The sequence below is a fragment of the Hyaena hyaena genome, unplaced genomic scaffold (genome assembly GCF_003009895.1).
Source record: "Hyaena hyaena isolate Hyena2069 unplaced genomic scaffold, ASM300989v1 scaffold_1206, whole genome shotgun sequence".
In the NCBI taxonomy this organism is placed as follows: domain Eukaryota; kingdom Metazoa; phylum Chordata; class Mammalia; order Carnivora; family Hyaenidae; genus Hyaena; species Hyaena hyaena.
Genome location: NW_024081843.1, coordinates 237073 through 252401, shown reverse-complemented (window position 1 = coordinate 252401; position 15329 = coordinate 237073). Strand labels below are relative to the sequence as shown.

The window sequence follows — 15329 nt, the reverse complement described above, 5'->3', positions numbered from 1 at the left end:
TCATAGTTTACCCTACTATTTGAGAGATGCATATAGTTTGGTTTGATTAGAGGAAAAAAATAGTGACCCATTCAGCCAAAAGAAGAGATATCATCTTTAAGATGATCAAATAAAAGACTATATTTTTAAATAATCAGATAGTAAGTCACTTTTTAAAAGGAAACTAACATTTATTAAACACCTTCTATTTATAGCCTAAGAAATGTGCTAGGAGTGAAACGTGATCCGTGTTAAAAGGACCTCTTCTCCTATCCATATTCTGGTTTAGTTCTAAGTCTTGAACCCATTTAAGTTGAAAGATATTGGGGGAAAAATGCCTTTCTATGGCACTTAAGTAAAAATGTGAGATACCAATTCCTTCCAGTGATAAATGGCTGAATATATTCTTGGAAAAGGAATGATTCAAGTCTTGTTGCTCTGGTATAACCAAGAGCAGAGCAGAAATTACCATTGTAGTTCCTTATGCTATTTCTCTTTTCTACAATTTTTTACTTTTCAACAGTTGTAGATCCACTGCATCTGTTTTAAGTATGGTACTAAGTCAAACAAGATTTAACTACTATATTCCCTGTGAAATCAGGCCTGCCCTTTTTTTTTACCTTCACTTTTAAAATCTGAGTATCATTTGATTTTGAAAAAAAAGAAAACCTAACCATGTATTACTTCTTTAGATTTATGGAAGTTATTTGCCACATGCCATTCACTTTCATAACATCTTCAGGATTGTTACACAGAATACATAGTTCCTACAGGTATGTTACATAAAAAAATTTAATGTACTGTGTTGCTTTCCATATTATTGTTGAAATTATTTTTTAATTAAAAAAATTTTTTTAGAACACAAGAGGGTGAGGGAAAGAGAATCTTAAGTGGGGCTCAATCTGAGGACCTTGGGATCATGATGTGCATTGAAATCAAGTCGGACTCTCAACCTACTGAGCACAGGCACCCCTAAATTTTTTTAATTTACATTTCAAATATTTTCCCTAGGTTTTTAATCCATAATTCAAAAATTTTACATTTTATCTTTAACCTTTGCATTATCTGAAACAGTTTCAAAATTATTAATATCCTAATGTTATAGAATTAAAAAATTAAGAAAATTCTTTATTACATAATAATGGAAGGGAAAAATAAGGACTAAAAGAAGGTACTGATTTATTAACACTTCACAAATTCTGTTGAGATTCACTGTGACAACAGAACACAGTGTTCTTTTTTTCATCATGGTAAGTGTACTCTTTAATCCCCATCCCCTATTTTGCCTATCCCCCCACCCCCCTCCCCTCATAACAACCATCAATTTGTTCTCTGTAGTTAAGAGTCAGGAACACACAGTTTTTAAATGTCAAAGAATATTAGATAAAACTTTTATTTTGAATTCAGAATCATAGTATTAAACTTATGAATCACCTATTAGTTACTGCTTGATCAAAACTAACATAAAAATACAACAAATTACATTTTAAACTCAAAATGACAAACCATTTTCGAAGGAAACTTTCTGTTCTATGCTATCATAATTTCTCCTATGGAGTATCAACAAAGAATGTAGTTACACTGTGCCACAAAGAGAGTTAAAAGCAACATTTGTAGGTAATTTGAATAAGATAACACACATTACTCAAAACATAATATTAGGGTTATTTTCTCTGGAAAGTCAGCTTGCAAATGAAAAGAAGAAATCCAAATCCGCATACTGTAATAGCCGTCCTCTTCAGAATTCTACAATTCCATGTAGATACTTCTTCCATTAACGGTATACGAGTTGGATCATTTTCTCGCTCATTTTGCAACTAATATTTAGTATGAGAAAATGAAAAAAGTTAATGTACAGAAAACTGAAAATAAAAATATCCACATTAATTCAGCTGATGTAGAGGTAGCCAAAGCAAGATTCTCATGCAAGATTTAAAGTAAACACTTCTATGTCTTAAAAAAATGTATTTTCCCCAGGATCCCAGTATGGTAAATTATTAGTGTCACATTAAGAATAAATACTTTCAGATTATTACATTTTAAAATCATGTTTTTGTATCAGCAGTTAAAATTCCTTGAATGTTAAAAGTCTTTATTTCTACCTACAAGCAATGACAGTTGTTATTTTTTCCTTCAACATTAAACATCAAATGATTTCTTTAAAAAAGTGAACCATTCTTATAGTACACCTACATTAAATTTAACAAAAACTTGAAGGTTTGATGCAACTGCCAGAAGTTTAATCCTTTATTTAAATCCAACTGCAGAAACAAATACTAACAAAAACCCAAGTGGATCTTTTAGTGCTTCTCAGCAATTAAAGTACATGGCCCAGTAAGTTTATAAATACTCATACACTGAACTCTGTTGCTACAGCAGGCCCCCCAACTTGTGTGTGTACATTGTGTGTATGAGGGAGAGAGAGAAGACAGTTGATGGGGGAGGGGAATAAGAAGGAGAAAGAGTAAAAGCCAAAAGATCCTCAAAAGATAAAAAGAATCAGGCACATTTATAGAGTGATATATACTAGAAACATCCTTTGCTGGAGTGGTGACATAAATATTTTCAACATTAGCAAGAATAACTACTTTTAAAATATACAGTGTAAATATTTAATTTAAAAAGCCTGCAAAATTAATTTTAAATTTACAGCAGAAAACAGACTTCAATGCCAATCTCATTAATACTGTATTCTTGGCCTAACTTCCAAATGGCTTCATTCAGTAACAGATTCCTTTTTGACACTGATGCTCCATTTACTGAATCCTGAAACAGCCATTCCTTTTATTAACCAATTACTTAGAATGACCCTTTCTGACAGGAGCCTGTCAGTGTGTTGCTTTGAAAGAGAGTGATGTGGTGTTAGAGTCTAGCCTTGACCTCTCCTACCCTCTCTCTTTGTTACCTCCATACACTTGATGGTAACTCATATATTTTTTAATTTGCTTCAGTTAGCAGAAATTAATAATAGCATACTCCCAAATGTGGAAGCCTTCACAGTTCTCTCAATCAAGTCTCATTATGGTGATTACTACTAAAGACTAATCCAGAAAAACCAGTGCAATAGCTTGCTCTAAAATTAAGACTTTCCTACCAAAGAACTGTATCTGCAATTATTATAAACCAATAAATGTGTTTTTGAGGCTGGCTCTTAGGTAGAAATGTATAAATTCAAGGTAGAGAAGGTCATAGAAAAAAGACTTTCCATTAGCTAAAGAAAGCTAAAATTTCTTCTTATAGATACACATTATTAAAATAAATACTATGGTACCTGATTGAATTGTTTATGTTTTAGAGCCAAAGTCACCCCTAGAGCAGAATTTCTTAATTTCATTCTTTTAGAGAAAACCTGTTCTCTCTCTCTAGTTTCATCTCAGTCTTCCTCCCCCTCCCTAAATGTTTTTAGTTCATCTTGGAGAAACCAAACTATTACCAATTCTGAGGCAAAGATGTCCTGGGGAATTTCCTACACTAAATATTAAAGGATGATGCTGTGCAGCAAGTATCTACACAAATCCTTCCAAATTTCCCCTGGATCCTCATGAAAGATATCATGCTAAGTCAAATCAATACCATTTTCCTTCACTTCTTCAAGATGATGAAGGCAGTGAAGATGATGTTATCAACAAGTTCAGAAAGTAGAAAATCAGACTTTTGTATGAGAAAGTAAGTTTGAGGAGTGGTGTAGATTAAAGGAACACAAAAGCGGAAGTAGAATAATTAGGAGGCTACTATGTATACCACAGTTGTCTGACATACAGCAGGCACTCTCACGCCTGTGAATGAATTAATGTCAGAGATAATACAAGTTCTAAGGCACCTCTTTTTCTAGAAAGGAGGCATCCTGTACAAAATTTTTGAGATCTATTACTCATTTGCCCCATTTAATATTTACTTATTCCCCTATTCTGTAAAACTTGCTTTACAAATACGTGCTCATTTTTTAAAAAGACTCCTTTTAATTGAACATATGTTAATAGCTAGAATGACAAATTACCTGGAGCATGTATGAAGTTGATTTTGAGAAGAACTTTTCTTGATAAAATGTTAACAAAAATATCAAGTGGCTTAGGGTTGAAACTATATAAATTTAATGCATAATCTAACATTCACTAAGGCTATTTCAGAAAAAGTTTACAGATGCCAAATATATTAAATAGACTTGGAGAAGTCATGAGTGAATTCTTTAGTCAAATAAAAACGTTTTCCTTTTTTATTACTTATCTTCAACAGAGTTCCCTATTTCAGCAACTTGGATTTTGTTATAGTCAATTTTCTTAAAGGAGAGAAAATCATCTGTCCTTAAATCCAGATATACACTTCTATAAACACAGAAAAAACAACTTAAAAAGCCCATACTCTTTAAGAAAGTCTACAAAATATTTCATCTAAAAACCTGTATCATTAAGAGTTTATAAATAGGTCATTTTCATCATTTTTCATCTGCATATCTCTATGTAAATAAATCCTACAAATAGGACTTCATATCTTTACCTTATCTAACTTCATAGATATTTGACTTTCACTGTTGTTTTTTTGACTGGCTGCATATTATCATAACAAATGGGTGTACCATAACTTATTAAATCATTCTCCTGGCACACAATACTTCTGGTACATAACACTTTCGGAATCATTAAACTATTGAAAGATGCACATATTTTTATGGTCCTTGGCACATCTTGCCAAACTGTTTCTGAAAGGAGTTGAGACACTAGTCTCACATGAAAGTTATCAGCTTGGTGAATCACCAATGATGGGGCTGGTGATTCTCCCTTGCTAATTTAAAAGATGAAAAAGGATAGATCTTATTATTTTTAGTCTGCATTTCTATAATGACCCACAAAGTTTGTTTTTTACCTTTATGTCTTTCTTTGGAAACTGTTCTTTTCCCACTTGTCTAGGGGAAGCAAGTTGCTTTTGTCAGAATTGCTTCACTGTGTAACATACTATGCTGTACATCATTTTTCTCTTTTTAAATGTTAAATATATACCTTCTGAATTAAGTTTTTTAGTTTGCAGACCTCTTCACTCAAATCTTCAACATTACTAAACAGTTCTTCACAAACTGAAGTAAAATTCCGGGGAGAAGCCCATTCTAGCACTATCTGTGAATATTTTCAAAAGTTACATTTTAAAGAATGGGAAACAACTTTTAAAACTTTTTATCTATAAAAATGATATAGTTTTCTCACCCTTTAAATTATATAACTCAAAAGGACATTTTGTTCAGGATAAATTCTGATACCAAAAAGAACTTTGTGATTTTATATAGAGTCAAATCTGAGTTTCCTGAAAACATTTACTAAGATTATGTATACATGACTTTATGGAGACTAATATTTAGCAGTAATAATATTTATGGTGAACAAATAAATTCATGAAGGTTTTAAGAATGATATGACTTCTAGATTAGTGTTATATAAAAATCAGGAAAACAAGTACATTAAAATGTTTTAAACAAATAGCTAAAACCAAATCACATAAAAAAGTTTGCTTTTACAGGTCACTTACACTTTCTCTATTTAAATTTTCCTTCATTAAAAAATCTTACATTGATATGGTTTTTAATAACACTCAACACACTGTTTTGTTCCAACTTTCACTTGGGTCTCCTGTCACTTTGTATTTTAAACAACTAAATTCCCTTAAGAGCAAATGTTAAGTTTAATACACAGATCAGTTTAATTTTTGGTCTGACTCATTTTCGTTTTCCTGAGAGCTAGAACACGGAGTTTTTCAATTAATTAAAAATAAAGAATATAATAAAGGAGTAATATTAAACAAATTGACTTATTTAGATTTTATGTGATTTTGCAGGAAAAAAGACAGTTTTACCAGATAACTGTTTACTGAATTGTCATTAACTTATCGGAATGTTCTTCAGTATTCATACATTTCTTCACTTAACAACTTTTATAGAATACCTTGTGTGAATTTACAGGCAACTCAGTAATGATATTCTGTACAGCTGTTATTAAATGGCCACACTGTTTGTTTAATTTCAGAAGAAAGTTGAGGAACTCATCACCACTAAACAGAGGAAACAAACAGGAATCACTAATATGAGCAATTTACTTCATTACTGGGATAGTTAATGTCTAGCCATAATATTTACTAAATTCTTTAAAAATATTTATAGGATACCTAATATACATTAACAACTGAAATAGACATTGAGTATACAAAGAAGTATCAAATCTTGAGGATCTCAAGCTTTAGCATTAGAGGCAGACTTGTAACATCATTATTCAATTGGGACATATAAAGAAGGAATATAAAAGTGTCAATATTTGAGTATCTATTATGTGAAGGTACTACACTGTTTTTTTACATTTATTATTATTTTAGTTCCTCCCAACAACTCCTGTAAGGTAAATGTTAATATCAGCTTATAGTTGAGACATCAAAACTCAGAGGTCATGAACATAGTATAATGGGAATAGATAATTAGTAATGCTTCACAGAGATGATACTCAAATACAAATTTATAGAGTCTGAATGAATAAAAGGAAAATACATACCTTTCTTGTGATGTATAATTTTCAGGGCCACAGAATAATGATAGGCAAGTTGTGAAAATCACAACTCTACAGTATGCATTATATACTCTGTGAACGGCTGGCTGCCCACTCCCCACCCCAGAGCTGTACAATATACTTCTTGTTACAATATACTTCTCTTTTCCCTGTGCCATAAGAACAACATGTCCTGGATGGGGCTGTTTATACAGCCTGTTTGCAGAATAATAACAAGAAAGAGATCTATTGCAGGTGCAGCCATAATATGGGTGCTCAAGAAATTTTGTTATTATAAGTTGTTTAGATTTAGAAATTATTTGTTACAGAAACAGAACATAGTGTAAGCTAACTAAAACAACAGGTTATGTTTTAAAAATGTGAAGTCAAAATAAGGAAAAAGCCCAAATGTCCATCAACTGATGAATGGATAAAGAAGATGTGGTGTATATATATAATGGAATATTACTCAGCCACCAAAAAGAATAAAATCTTGGGGTGCCTGGGTGGCTCAGTTGGTTCACTGTCTGACTCTTGATTTTGGCTCAGGCCATGATCTCATGGTTTGTGGGACTGAGCCCCATGTAGGATTCTATTCTCATAGTGTGAAACCTGCTTGGGATTATCTTTCTCCCTCTCTCTCTGACCTTCCCTCACTCATGCTCTCTTTCTCTCAAAATGACCTTAAAAAGAATGAAATCTTGCTATTTGCAACAGCAATGATGGAGCTAGAGTGTATTATGCTAAGCGAAATAAATCAGAGAAAAAAGTAACATGAATACATTCATATGTGGAATTTAAGAAACAGATTAACATAAGGGAAGGAATAAAGAAGAGAGGGAAGGACGCAAACCATAAGAGACTTTTAACTATAGGAAACAAACAGGGTTGATAGAGGGAAGGTGGGCAGGGGATGGGCTAAATGGATGATGGCTATTAAGGAGGGTGCTTATTGCATTGAACACTGGGTATTTTATGTAAGTGATGAATCACTAAACTCTCCTCCTGAAACCAATTATTATACTATATGTTAACTAACTAGAATTTAAATAAAAACAATGTGAAGTCAAGTCTTGGGATAAAATTCATATAAATAAAGGTACTCTAAAACTATGTACTCATTATAAAATCTCTGGAAAAATTTAAATTACCACTACACTTTTATCACATAAAGATACTGACTGGTACTATTTTCTTCCAGAATATTTTCTACCAGTATTTTTAGTATTATCTTTCCATGACATTAAATCTCAAAACAATTTTAATGACAGAATAAAATAAATGTGATTGTAATTCAGTAATTCCCCAAAGTTCAATATTTTGAGTTTCCAATTTTAGAATGTGTAATAAATAATAGATGTGAATATAAAATTCTTTATCATTTTCTTTTTAGAGGAGAAGCAGTTTCCTTAATGGACATAATTTTGAGATGCTTTTGATAGATTTGAGTAGCACTCAGATAGGCTTAGAGGAAAGGTCTGGACAGTAACTGTAGAAAATATCAAGATATGGGTTAATGCTTACTATTTCTGTTCAAAATAACTCAAGGTAGTAATGAGATAGTTATTATTTTTAAATTTCATTCTCTACTTCTGCAAACATAGTAAGACTAAGCATAGAAAAAAGTAAAAGGACTTTGCACATATGTTCTTGTAACAGACTATCTTTGAAAATTTAACACATAGAAGGAAAGTATCATAAAATAAATCAGTAGCTAGATTGGTGAAGTCACATTACCAGAAGATTATAATCAATCAGTTCAACTTTTCCTGCTGTTAGTTTTCTTATGACTTAATGACTAATTTCTTCTTTAAAGAATGACCTTGAACAAATGGGAAGTAAAACCTTTTTCATAACAGCCTGTAAACAAAGTCTGTGATTTAATAACAAGGTCAAATTCCTGGAATTTATGTCTGCCAGTTATATTTTTTAAAAAATTCAGCAGTTTTAATAAGTGAACCATTCAGGATTCTGAACATTCTTGAAGTCTATTAAATTCCACAAAGTGAATTCTTACAGGCAACTCTGCCATCATATAAATAAGTTGTATTAAAAATTTTAATTTCCAAATTAGTCATGAGAACTTAGAATATTCCTTCATAGAGAAAATAAGTTAAAAATTAAGAAAATTAACAGAGATTTAAGAAGGTTTGCTGATTTTAAGTCCTCACAACTGAAATCCTTTCAAATATTTAATTTTTAAAAAATATTTCAGAGTTAGAATGTTATTTGGAAACAATGAGGCATTATTGTGAATACAGATCATCTTATTATAAGGAGACAGATTAAGAGAAACAGAAATAAATTAATTTTTCAATAAGCTTTTTAAATAAATCTGGATCATCTAAACTATCCCATGTAAAGCCTCTCCAAATTCTAAACTGGTGTAGAAATCTATCATTTGTTTAATTCACGTTTATTATAGTTGCAATGTTAGTTTTAGATAGGCTACATTAGCGATGATGGTACTACACTTGTAAATATACTTTATAAGCTATAGCTTGGATGAACCTCATGGGAATTAGGACGAGTAAAAAAGCCAATCCAAAAGGATACACAATATATGATTCCATTTAGGTAACATTCATGAATAATATCATTATCAAGATGGATAACAAATTATTGGTTGTTAGGGATTGGGGGGATGGGTGTGGCTATGAAGAAGTAGTGTGAGGGAGCCTTATGGTAATGGTATGTTAAGTACACTGTTTGTGGCAGTGGTTACATAAAGATACACATACAATAAAACTGAATAGACATATATGTACACAAAATTGAGCACATGTATAATCAGTGAAAACAAACTACGTGGATTATACTACATATGTCAGTTTTATGGCTTTAATATAGTACTATACTTAGACAAGATGTTCACACTGGGTGAGACTGGGTAATGACTGTATGGGACTTCCCTGTACATCTCTTTGCAATTTCCTGATTCTATAATTACGTCAAATAAAAAGTTAAGCAATTTACTGCCCTGAGAAATATTAATAAAATTAACTACAATTATTTTAAAAGTGGATTTTAGATTACTATTACTAATAATCAGTGTTTGACAAGTTTATAATATTGAAACCAAACTTTATACACTGACAACATAATTCTTTAAAGAATAAGGCTGAAAGTGGAGCTGAGCTACGTTACGAAATGCTTTCTTATTGCCCTATGTGAAAAAGTTACTACTTTGAATTTTCAACTTTACACATAAAATGACTTAAAGAGTACAGTAAGAACTATAGTATGAGAAGTATGGCATCTCTTATATAGTTCATAGTTTACAGTTTCATAACAAGATGAAATGAAAAAGTAAAATAATGTTTCTAGGTGAGTTAACAAGAAGATGCATTGTTTTGCTTCTCAGTAAAATGACTTTATAAAAGTTGACTTTATAAACTACCTCCCATTTCACAACACAATACATGATAAAATGAACTGTTCATTTCTTTGGGGAAATGATAGTATCAAATAAAAAGACTCAGAAACTATCAAAATTAAACTTTTTAGTTCTTTTTTAAGAACAGCTGATTCTAAACAATATTAATGTTAATTTTACCTGATTTCCAGCTTTGCCACTTCAGGTAGTTCTCCAAATTTTATCTCTTCTACCTCAAGTTCTTTAAGAGCAGCCATAATTTTCTGCTGATCTCTACTGGAAATTCCATTCTAAGTAGAAATGATTTTAAGGTGCAACAAGACAGTCATACTTGAGTAATTTCATATTCAAAATTACTGAAAAAAATTTCTCCTTGATTATATCTTAAAAAACAGATATACATTAAAAATAAGAAATGTACTGAAAAATAATGGTTTGCTTATAACTGTGACTGACAGGTTACATCATTAAAATTTTTATTTAGAAAGTGACTATAGTCAATTTTTTTGCAAAATTCTGAAAACAAATGACTAGATATTAAATAATCTTTCCAAAACCACAATAAAGCAATTTTCCTTCGAAGCATTTAAAATATTACCAGTGATTAAAGAAGGATTATGTCTCTTTTTTGTGTTTATTCTACCTTTAGTGTTAACTAAATTTTCTCTCTTGGATTTAGCTATGTATAATGTTTATTTTGACTTTTAATAATACTGAAGATTTCAAGTTTCCAATGTGTTCATGGAGGAAGATCATTACCTTTTAGTATCTTATTTATTAAAGTATCTCTAATATTTTAATTGTTACTTTCAAAGCTATTTTAAAATTGTTACTTAATAATGCTAGATGGCAAAATAATAGGTCCTGATTTTTTTGAGAACCCAGCAAAAGGCAGCATTTGGACAACACATATTCATACCTCTGTATACAAAAAGCCACCTCTTATTTCTAAGTAACCTCTTTTACAAAACTGGTCCAGATTTAGAAAGGAAGAACCAGTTTTAGTTGAGCTCTCATTATTAACCTGAAGAAAAAACCCAACAACTCTAAGTCCTTAAATGTTCTTAAAGCAACTTAATACTGTAACAGAAGATTTTAGATATGGTTATCCATAATCGTATGCAACAGAAGAAACTAGTAAATGATAATTTATGGTCTGTAGCCCCAGAATTTTTAAAATAAAAAATAAAAGCATCCACAATTCTTAAAATATGAAAAAATGGAGTTTTTGAAACTGATACTAACTTTTGTAAACTCGTCTTTCCTCATGGTCAAAAGATGTCTTAAAGTTATATCCCTTTCCTGCAGAGAAGAAAAAACCACCACCTTTCAATATAAATAAAATATCAGAAAGGAAAGTAGGCAAGTGTCATAAATTAGTCAGTTATATGCTACCTTCCTAAACAACTTTCACTTCTAGGAGGGGATAGAATATACAAGTAAAGAATTGTTCTACTGGCTAGATGATAATGAGTGTCATAACATGTATAAATAATTACCTAAAAAAGTACAAACATAGCTGGTTTCCCAGATTCAAAGAAAATCATTACAATTTATATATGCTCATATAAAAAGAAAGGTAGTTCTCTAAAATTTGACAGAAATTATGTTCAATGAGTGTTTTAAATTTCTAACTGCATTATATTAAACAATCAATAACATTCAGTTTTACTCAGTATTTCTCAAATAGGAAGACATTTCAAGACTGTACAATGAAGCCCAATTCTGAACTACCTAAACAGAGTGTTCATATATTGCTAAGGAGAGCCTATTAAAAAATATTTTTAACATTTATTTATTTTTGTGAGACAGAGACAGAGCATGAGTGGGGGAGGGCCAGAAAGAGAGGGAGACACAGAATCTGAAGCAGGCTCCAGGCTTTTAGCCGTCAGCATAGTGCCTGAACCAAGGCTTGAACCCACGAACTGTGAGATCATGACCTGAGATGAAGTCGGGACAGTTAACCGACTGAGCCACACAGGTGCCCCAGAGCCTGTTTTAAATAGTGCTTTACTGCTTCATATCAGCTAAATGCCTGATAACTGTCAAACCCCATAATGCATCCCTAACCTACCATAACTCAAACCCCATAATACATCCTAACGTACCAAAAAGAGTGCGCAGCATATGATCTAATTTAATATCTATGACCATCCTACACTAGGTATTATCATCCTTATGAAGAAAGAGATTTAAGTCACATATATCAATTAATAATCATTAGAGCAAGAATCTGATACCAGATCTGTTTGACTTAAAACCATGCCTCTAATATTCTATACAGGAAGAAACTCTAAAAGCAATCTAAGGGGCGGGGGCACGTAGGTGGCTCAGTCAGTTAAACATCCCATCGGCTCATGTCATGATTTCACTGTAAGTTCGAACCCCATGTTGGGCTCTGTGCTGACACCTCAGAGCCTGGAGACTGCTTCGGATTCTGTGTCATCCTCTCTCTCTGCCCCTCCCTGAACTGCTCATGCTCTGTCTTTCTCTCAAAAATAAGTAAACATTAAAAAAAAAATCTAAGGGCTTAGATGTACAAGGAGGAGTTCTATGAACTTTTAGCAATGAATAGAAGCTGTTTATTCCAGCCAGATTCAAATTTATATAAATTTCTAGAACAATAAATTTTTCAAACGCTTGCAAGCTTAAAATGGAATCTACTACAATTTATGGAGAAAAGTATAGTTGGCACTTTTATATAAGCATGCTTACGAATCAATATTTAGTTTACCAACAAATAAACATACATCAACAACTCTCTGTAGCTTATACAAAATCTTACCTTTAATAAATCTGTCATATGTTCAAGCCCAAGACCGTGTAAAAATACTTCCAGGTCTCCAAATGCTGTATATGAACTAGACACATTTTGTAGTAATGTCAATTTCAGAATGGACTATAAATGCACAATCAGTATATATTTATATATACAGATTAAGAATGAGAGCGAGTAATAATGTATCTACATAGAATATAGTTGCAACTTTACACACTAGATCTATATTATATCAAAGGAATAAGGAAGGTTTCTTGAGTGAAGATATAAGTAAGCAGAAAAAATAATGATAGTAAAATGTAGCTCATCTTTCCTAAGAATGAAAATAGTTGTCAATATGTATATTCCTTACAGGGTTTTTATACATGAAAATCTTTTTAACTGTAGGAAGTAAAGATTTAATCATTTTAAATGTGGGTAAGCACAGAATAATTTTGTAGTCAGGTACTGAACTATGTTCATAAAAGGTATATTTTTAATTTTAGCTTATAAAATCAGAAGTCTGCTAAAAGGAATTAGAAAGCAAGATGCAGTCTAGTTTGAACACTGACCAAAATATAATCTTAGACCCTTTTAGAAATAAATTTTGTTGATATTTTAAAGTTAGAAATTATTCTCATTACTGTTAGTAGTACACATATATAAAATTTTTCTAAAATTCTGGAGAAAAAGCATTTAAAATCTAGACATTTCTCAGTGATATTTAAAATTTCCTTGTAATAGTGTAAAACATATTTTAAATGTCATCACATTTACTAAAACTAATAAAAGCATATATATTTTTTACTCATTTATAGGTATTTTGTTGAACAAAAACATGTTACCTAAATATGTGATCTTTTTCTTTATCAGAATTTGTTGTCAATAGTTTACAAATAGTCTCTTCTTTAGTTAGCTGTTGAAGCTTTCCCTCCAATGGATTCAAAGTTAAAGAAAGAAAATTGAAGATCTGCAAAAAGTTAACAAGCCATTCAAATATACTTAACATTATATATTCTATCACTTATACTTAAAATCTAACTTTTTAGTAAGTCAGGGTTATGCCACATAATCAACCAGAACACAAAATCAAATCTCACTTTAAGAAACAATTTATGGGTCACAATAATCTGTGATGTTCATAAATTTCTTAATATTTCAGTGTCATGTACCCTAAATTCAATAATGCAGTAACTCATTAAAAGGTTTCAAATTTTCAAAGCTTAGAAGAAAAACCATAAATTTCTTTTTGAAATTTCACAGGGCTTTAGTGGTTAGCAATTACTCTAGAATACTTTTGTAAATGTAGATTTGAGTTAGAAAATGATAGGCATGTTTGTCAGATTGCTTAAAAAATAAAGTTATTTTCCATGCACTGAAAGTGGCCTGGTCTGATTATATGATGGAACCTCTGGAATGGTACATGCTTTCAAATTCAGAAACTCAGGTTTAGAAGCTCTTGAACTACATAGTTTTACACTTGTACTGTATTGATCCTTGCTTAGAAACTGTAGCCCTTTGGCCAAAAGTTTTAATATTAAGACTAAAAGTTTCTATCAATAAAGTGATTTAACATATGGCATATATTTACTACTGACTTTAATATGTGAATGACATTAGATCATCTACCCAACTATGTTATCTCTTTATTAAATATTTTGTCACCTGTACAGGGTAATTTTAGCTTAATTTACTTATTTTTTAAAATGTCTAATATGTACCAATTAAAATTAAAAAAAAGTGTTTTAATCACATGTTCAAATTTTGGCATTTTACTAGCTTTCTCAATACATTAATTAATTTCTAAAAATCTGGACTAGTTTGAAATGTTACATGGTCTACTACAATTTTATTTCTAGGGTCAGAATAAGACTTTATTATTTCTTTCTACAGCGTTTAAATTACCACATTATAAATGCCTCTTATTTAGTAAATGTGAATACTCGACTAAGATAAAGTTTTCATTACCTGGCCAGAGGAAAGTTATATATGTAAATTTATATATATGTAATTATATATGTAAACAGACACAGTAATTATGACAGTTGTGAGTTCTAACAAAATAATACAAAAGTTCTAGAAAGGATAATGTAACATGCCATAGAAAAATTAATATATAGGATACCTCTAGATGTTTATTTCTTTTAGCAATCTCACTTGGTGTCTTTCCATCTTTGGTCTGTAACACTTTATTAGCTCCAAGTTCAAGCAACTTCAAAACTACATTTTTATGACCCTGACGTGCTGCCCATGTTAAAGCCTGTAAGTGGGGGAAAAAGAAGAATGTTTAAAGAGAGGGAGTGTATATGAGACAGAAAGGAAAACTTTTCAACAGTATTTATGGCACAATAAAACAGTGAGCATGGTTAATTAACAGAATAGCCCAATCTCTTCATTTTACAATCTAATGTAAACATATTTCCAAAGTTGTAACTGCAAAGCAGACTGCCAGTGTTCACAGATTTTAGAAATCAAATAATGTTTTACATACTCAAATGATGTCATAGAATAATTTATCTGCCAATCACTGAACTGTTTTCTATAAAATAGAATTCTGTGTATTCTAGAACCCAGGCTTTGCTGTGTGTTACTGCTTCTTTTGTCAAGGGTGAGGACAAAAAGAGTCAGATAATTCCTGTTTTCTGTTTCAGCTGTTGATTTTCTTTACCAAACAGCAATTATATCCCAGTCCCTCTGT

The 15329-nt window shown here is 31.2% G+C and overlaps 1 protein-coding gene across 3 annotated transcripts in view; it reads right to left on the bottom strand.

Annotated features, from left to right (window-relative positions):
- Window positions 1-1130: 1130 nt before the first annotated feature.
- Window positions 1131-15329, bottom strand: part of ASZ1 (ankyrin repeat, SAM and basic leucine zipper domain containing 1) — a 49910-nt gene continuing 35711 nt past the window's right edge. Inside the window, exons 6-14 of one of the 3 annotated variants that reach the window (XM_039222883.1) lie at window positions 14757-14891; window positions 13477-13601; window positions 12659-12734; window positions 11119-11175; window positions 10054-10163; window positions 5907-6012; window positions 4974-5087; window positions 4840-4896; window positions 1422-1796 (exon numbers count right to left, since the gene is read on the bottom strand). In XM_039222883.1, the coding sequence (XP_039078814.1) occupies window positions 1644-1796; window positions 4840-4896; window positions 4974-5087; window positions 5907-6012; window positions 10054-10163; window positions 11119-11175; window positions 12659-12734; window positions 13477-13601; window positions 14757-14891 (933 nt within the window). In that variant the 3' untranslated portion in view covers window positions 1422-1643. Of the gene's footprint in view, window positions 1797-4839; window positions 4897-4973; window positions 5088-5906; window positions 6013-10053; window positions 10164-11118; window positions 11176-12658; window positions 12735-13476; window positions 13602-14756; window positions 14892-15329 lie in introns of all 3 variants that reach the window. The other 2 variants (XM_039222884.1, XM_039222886.1) reach the window with 2 other exon arrangements.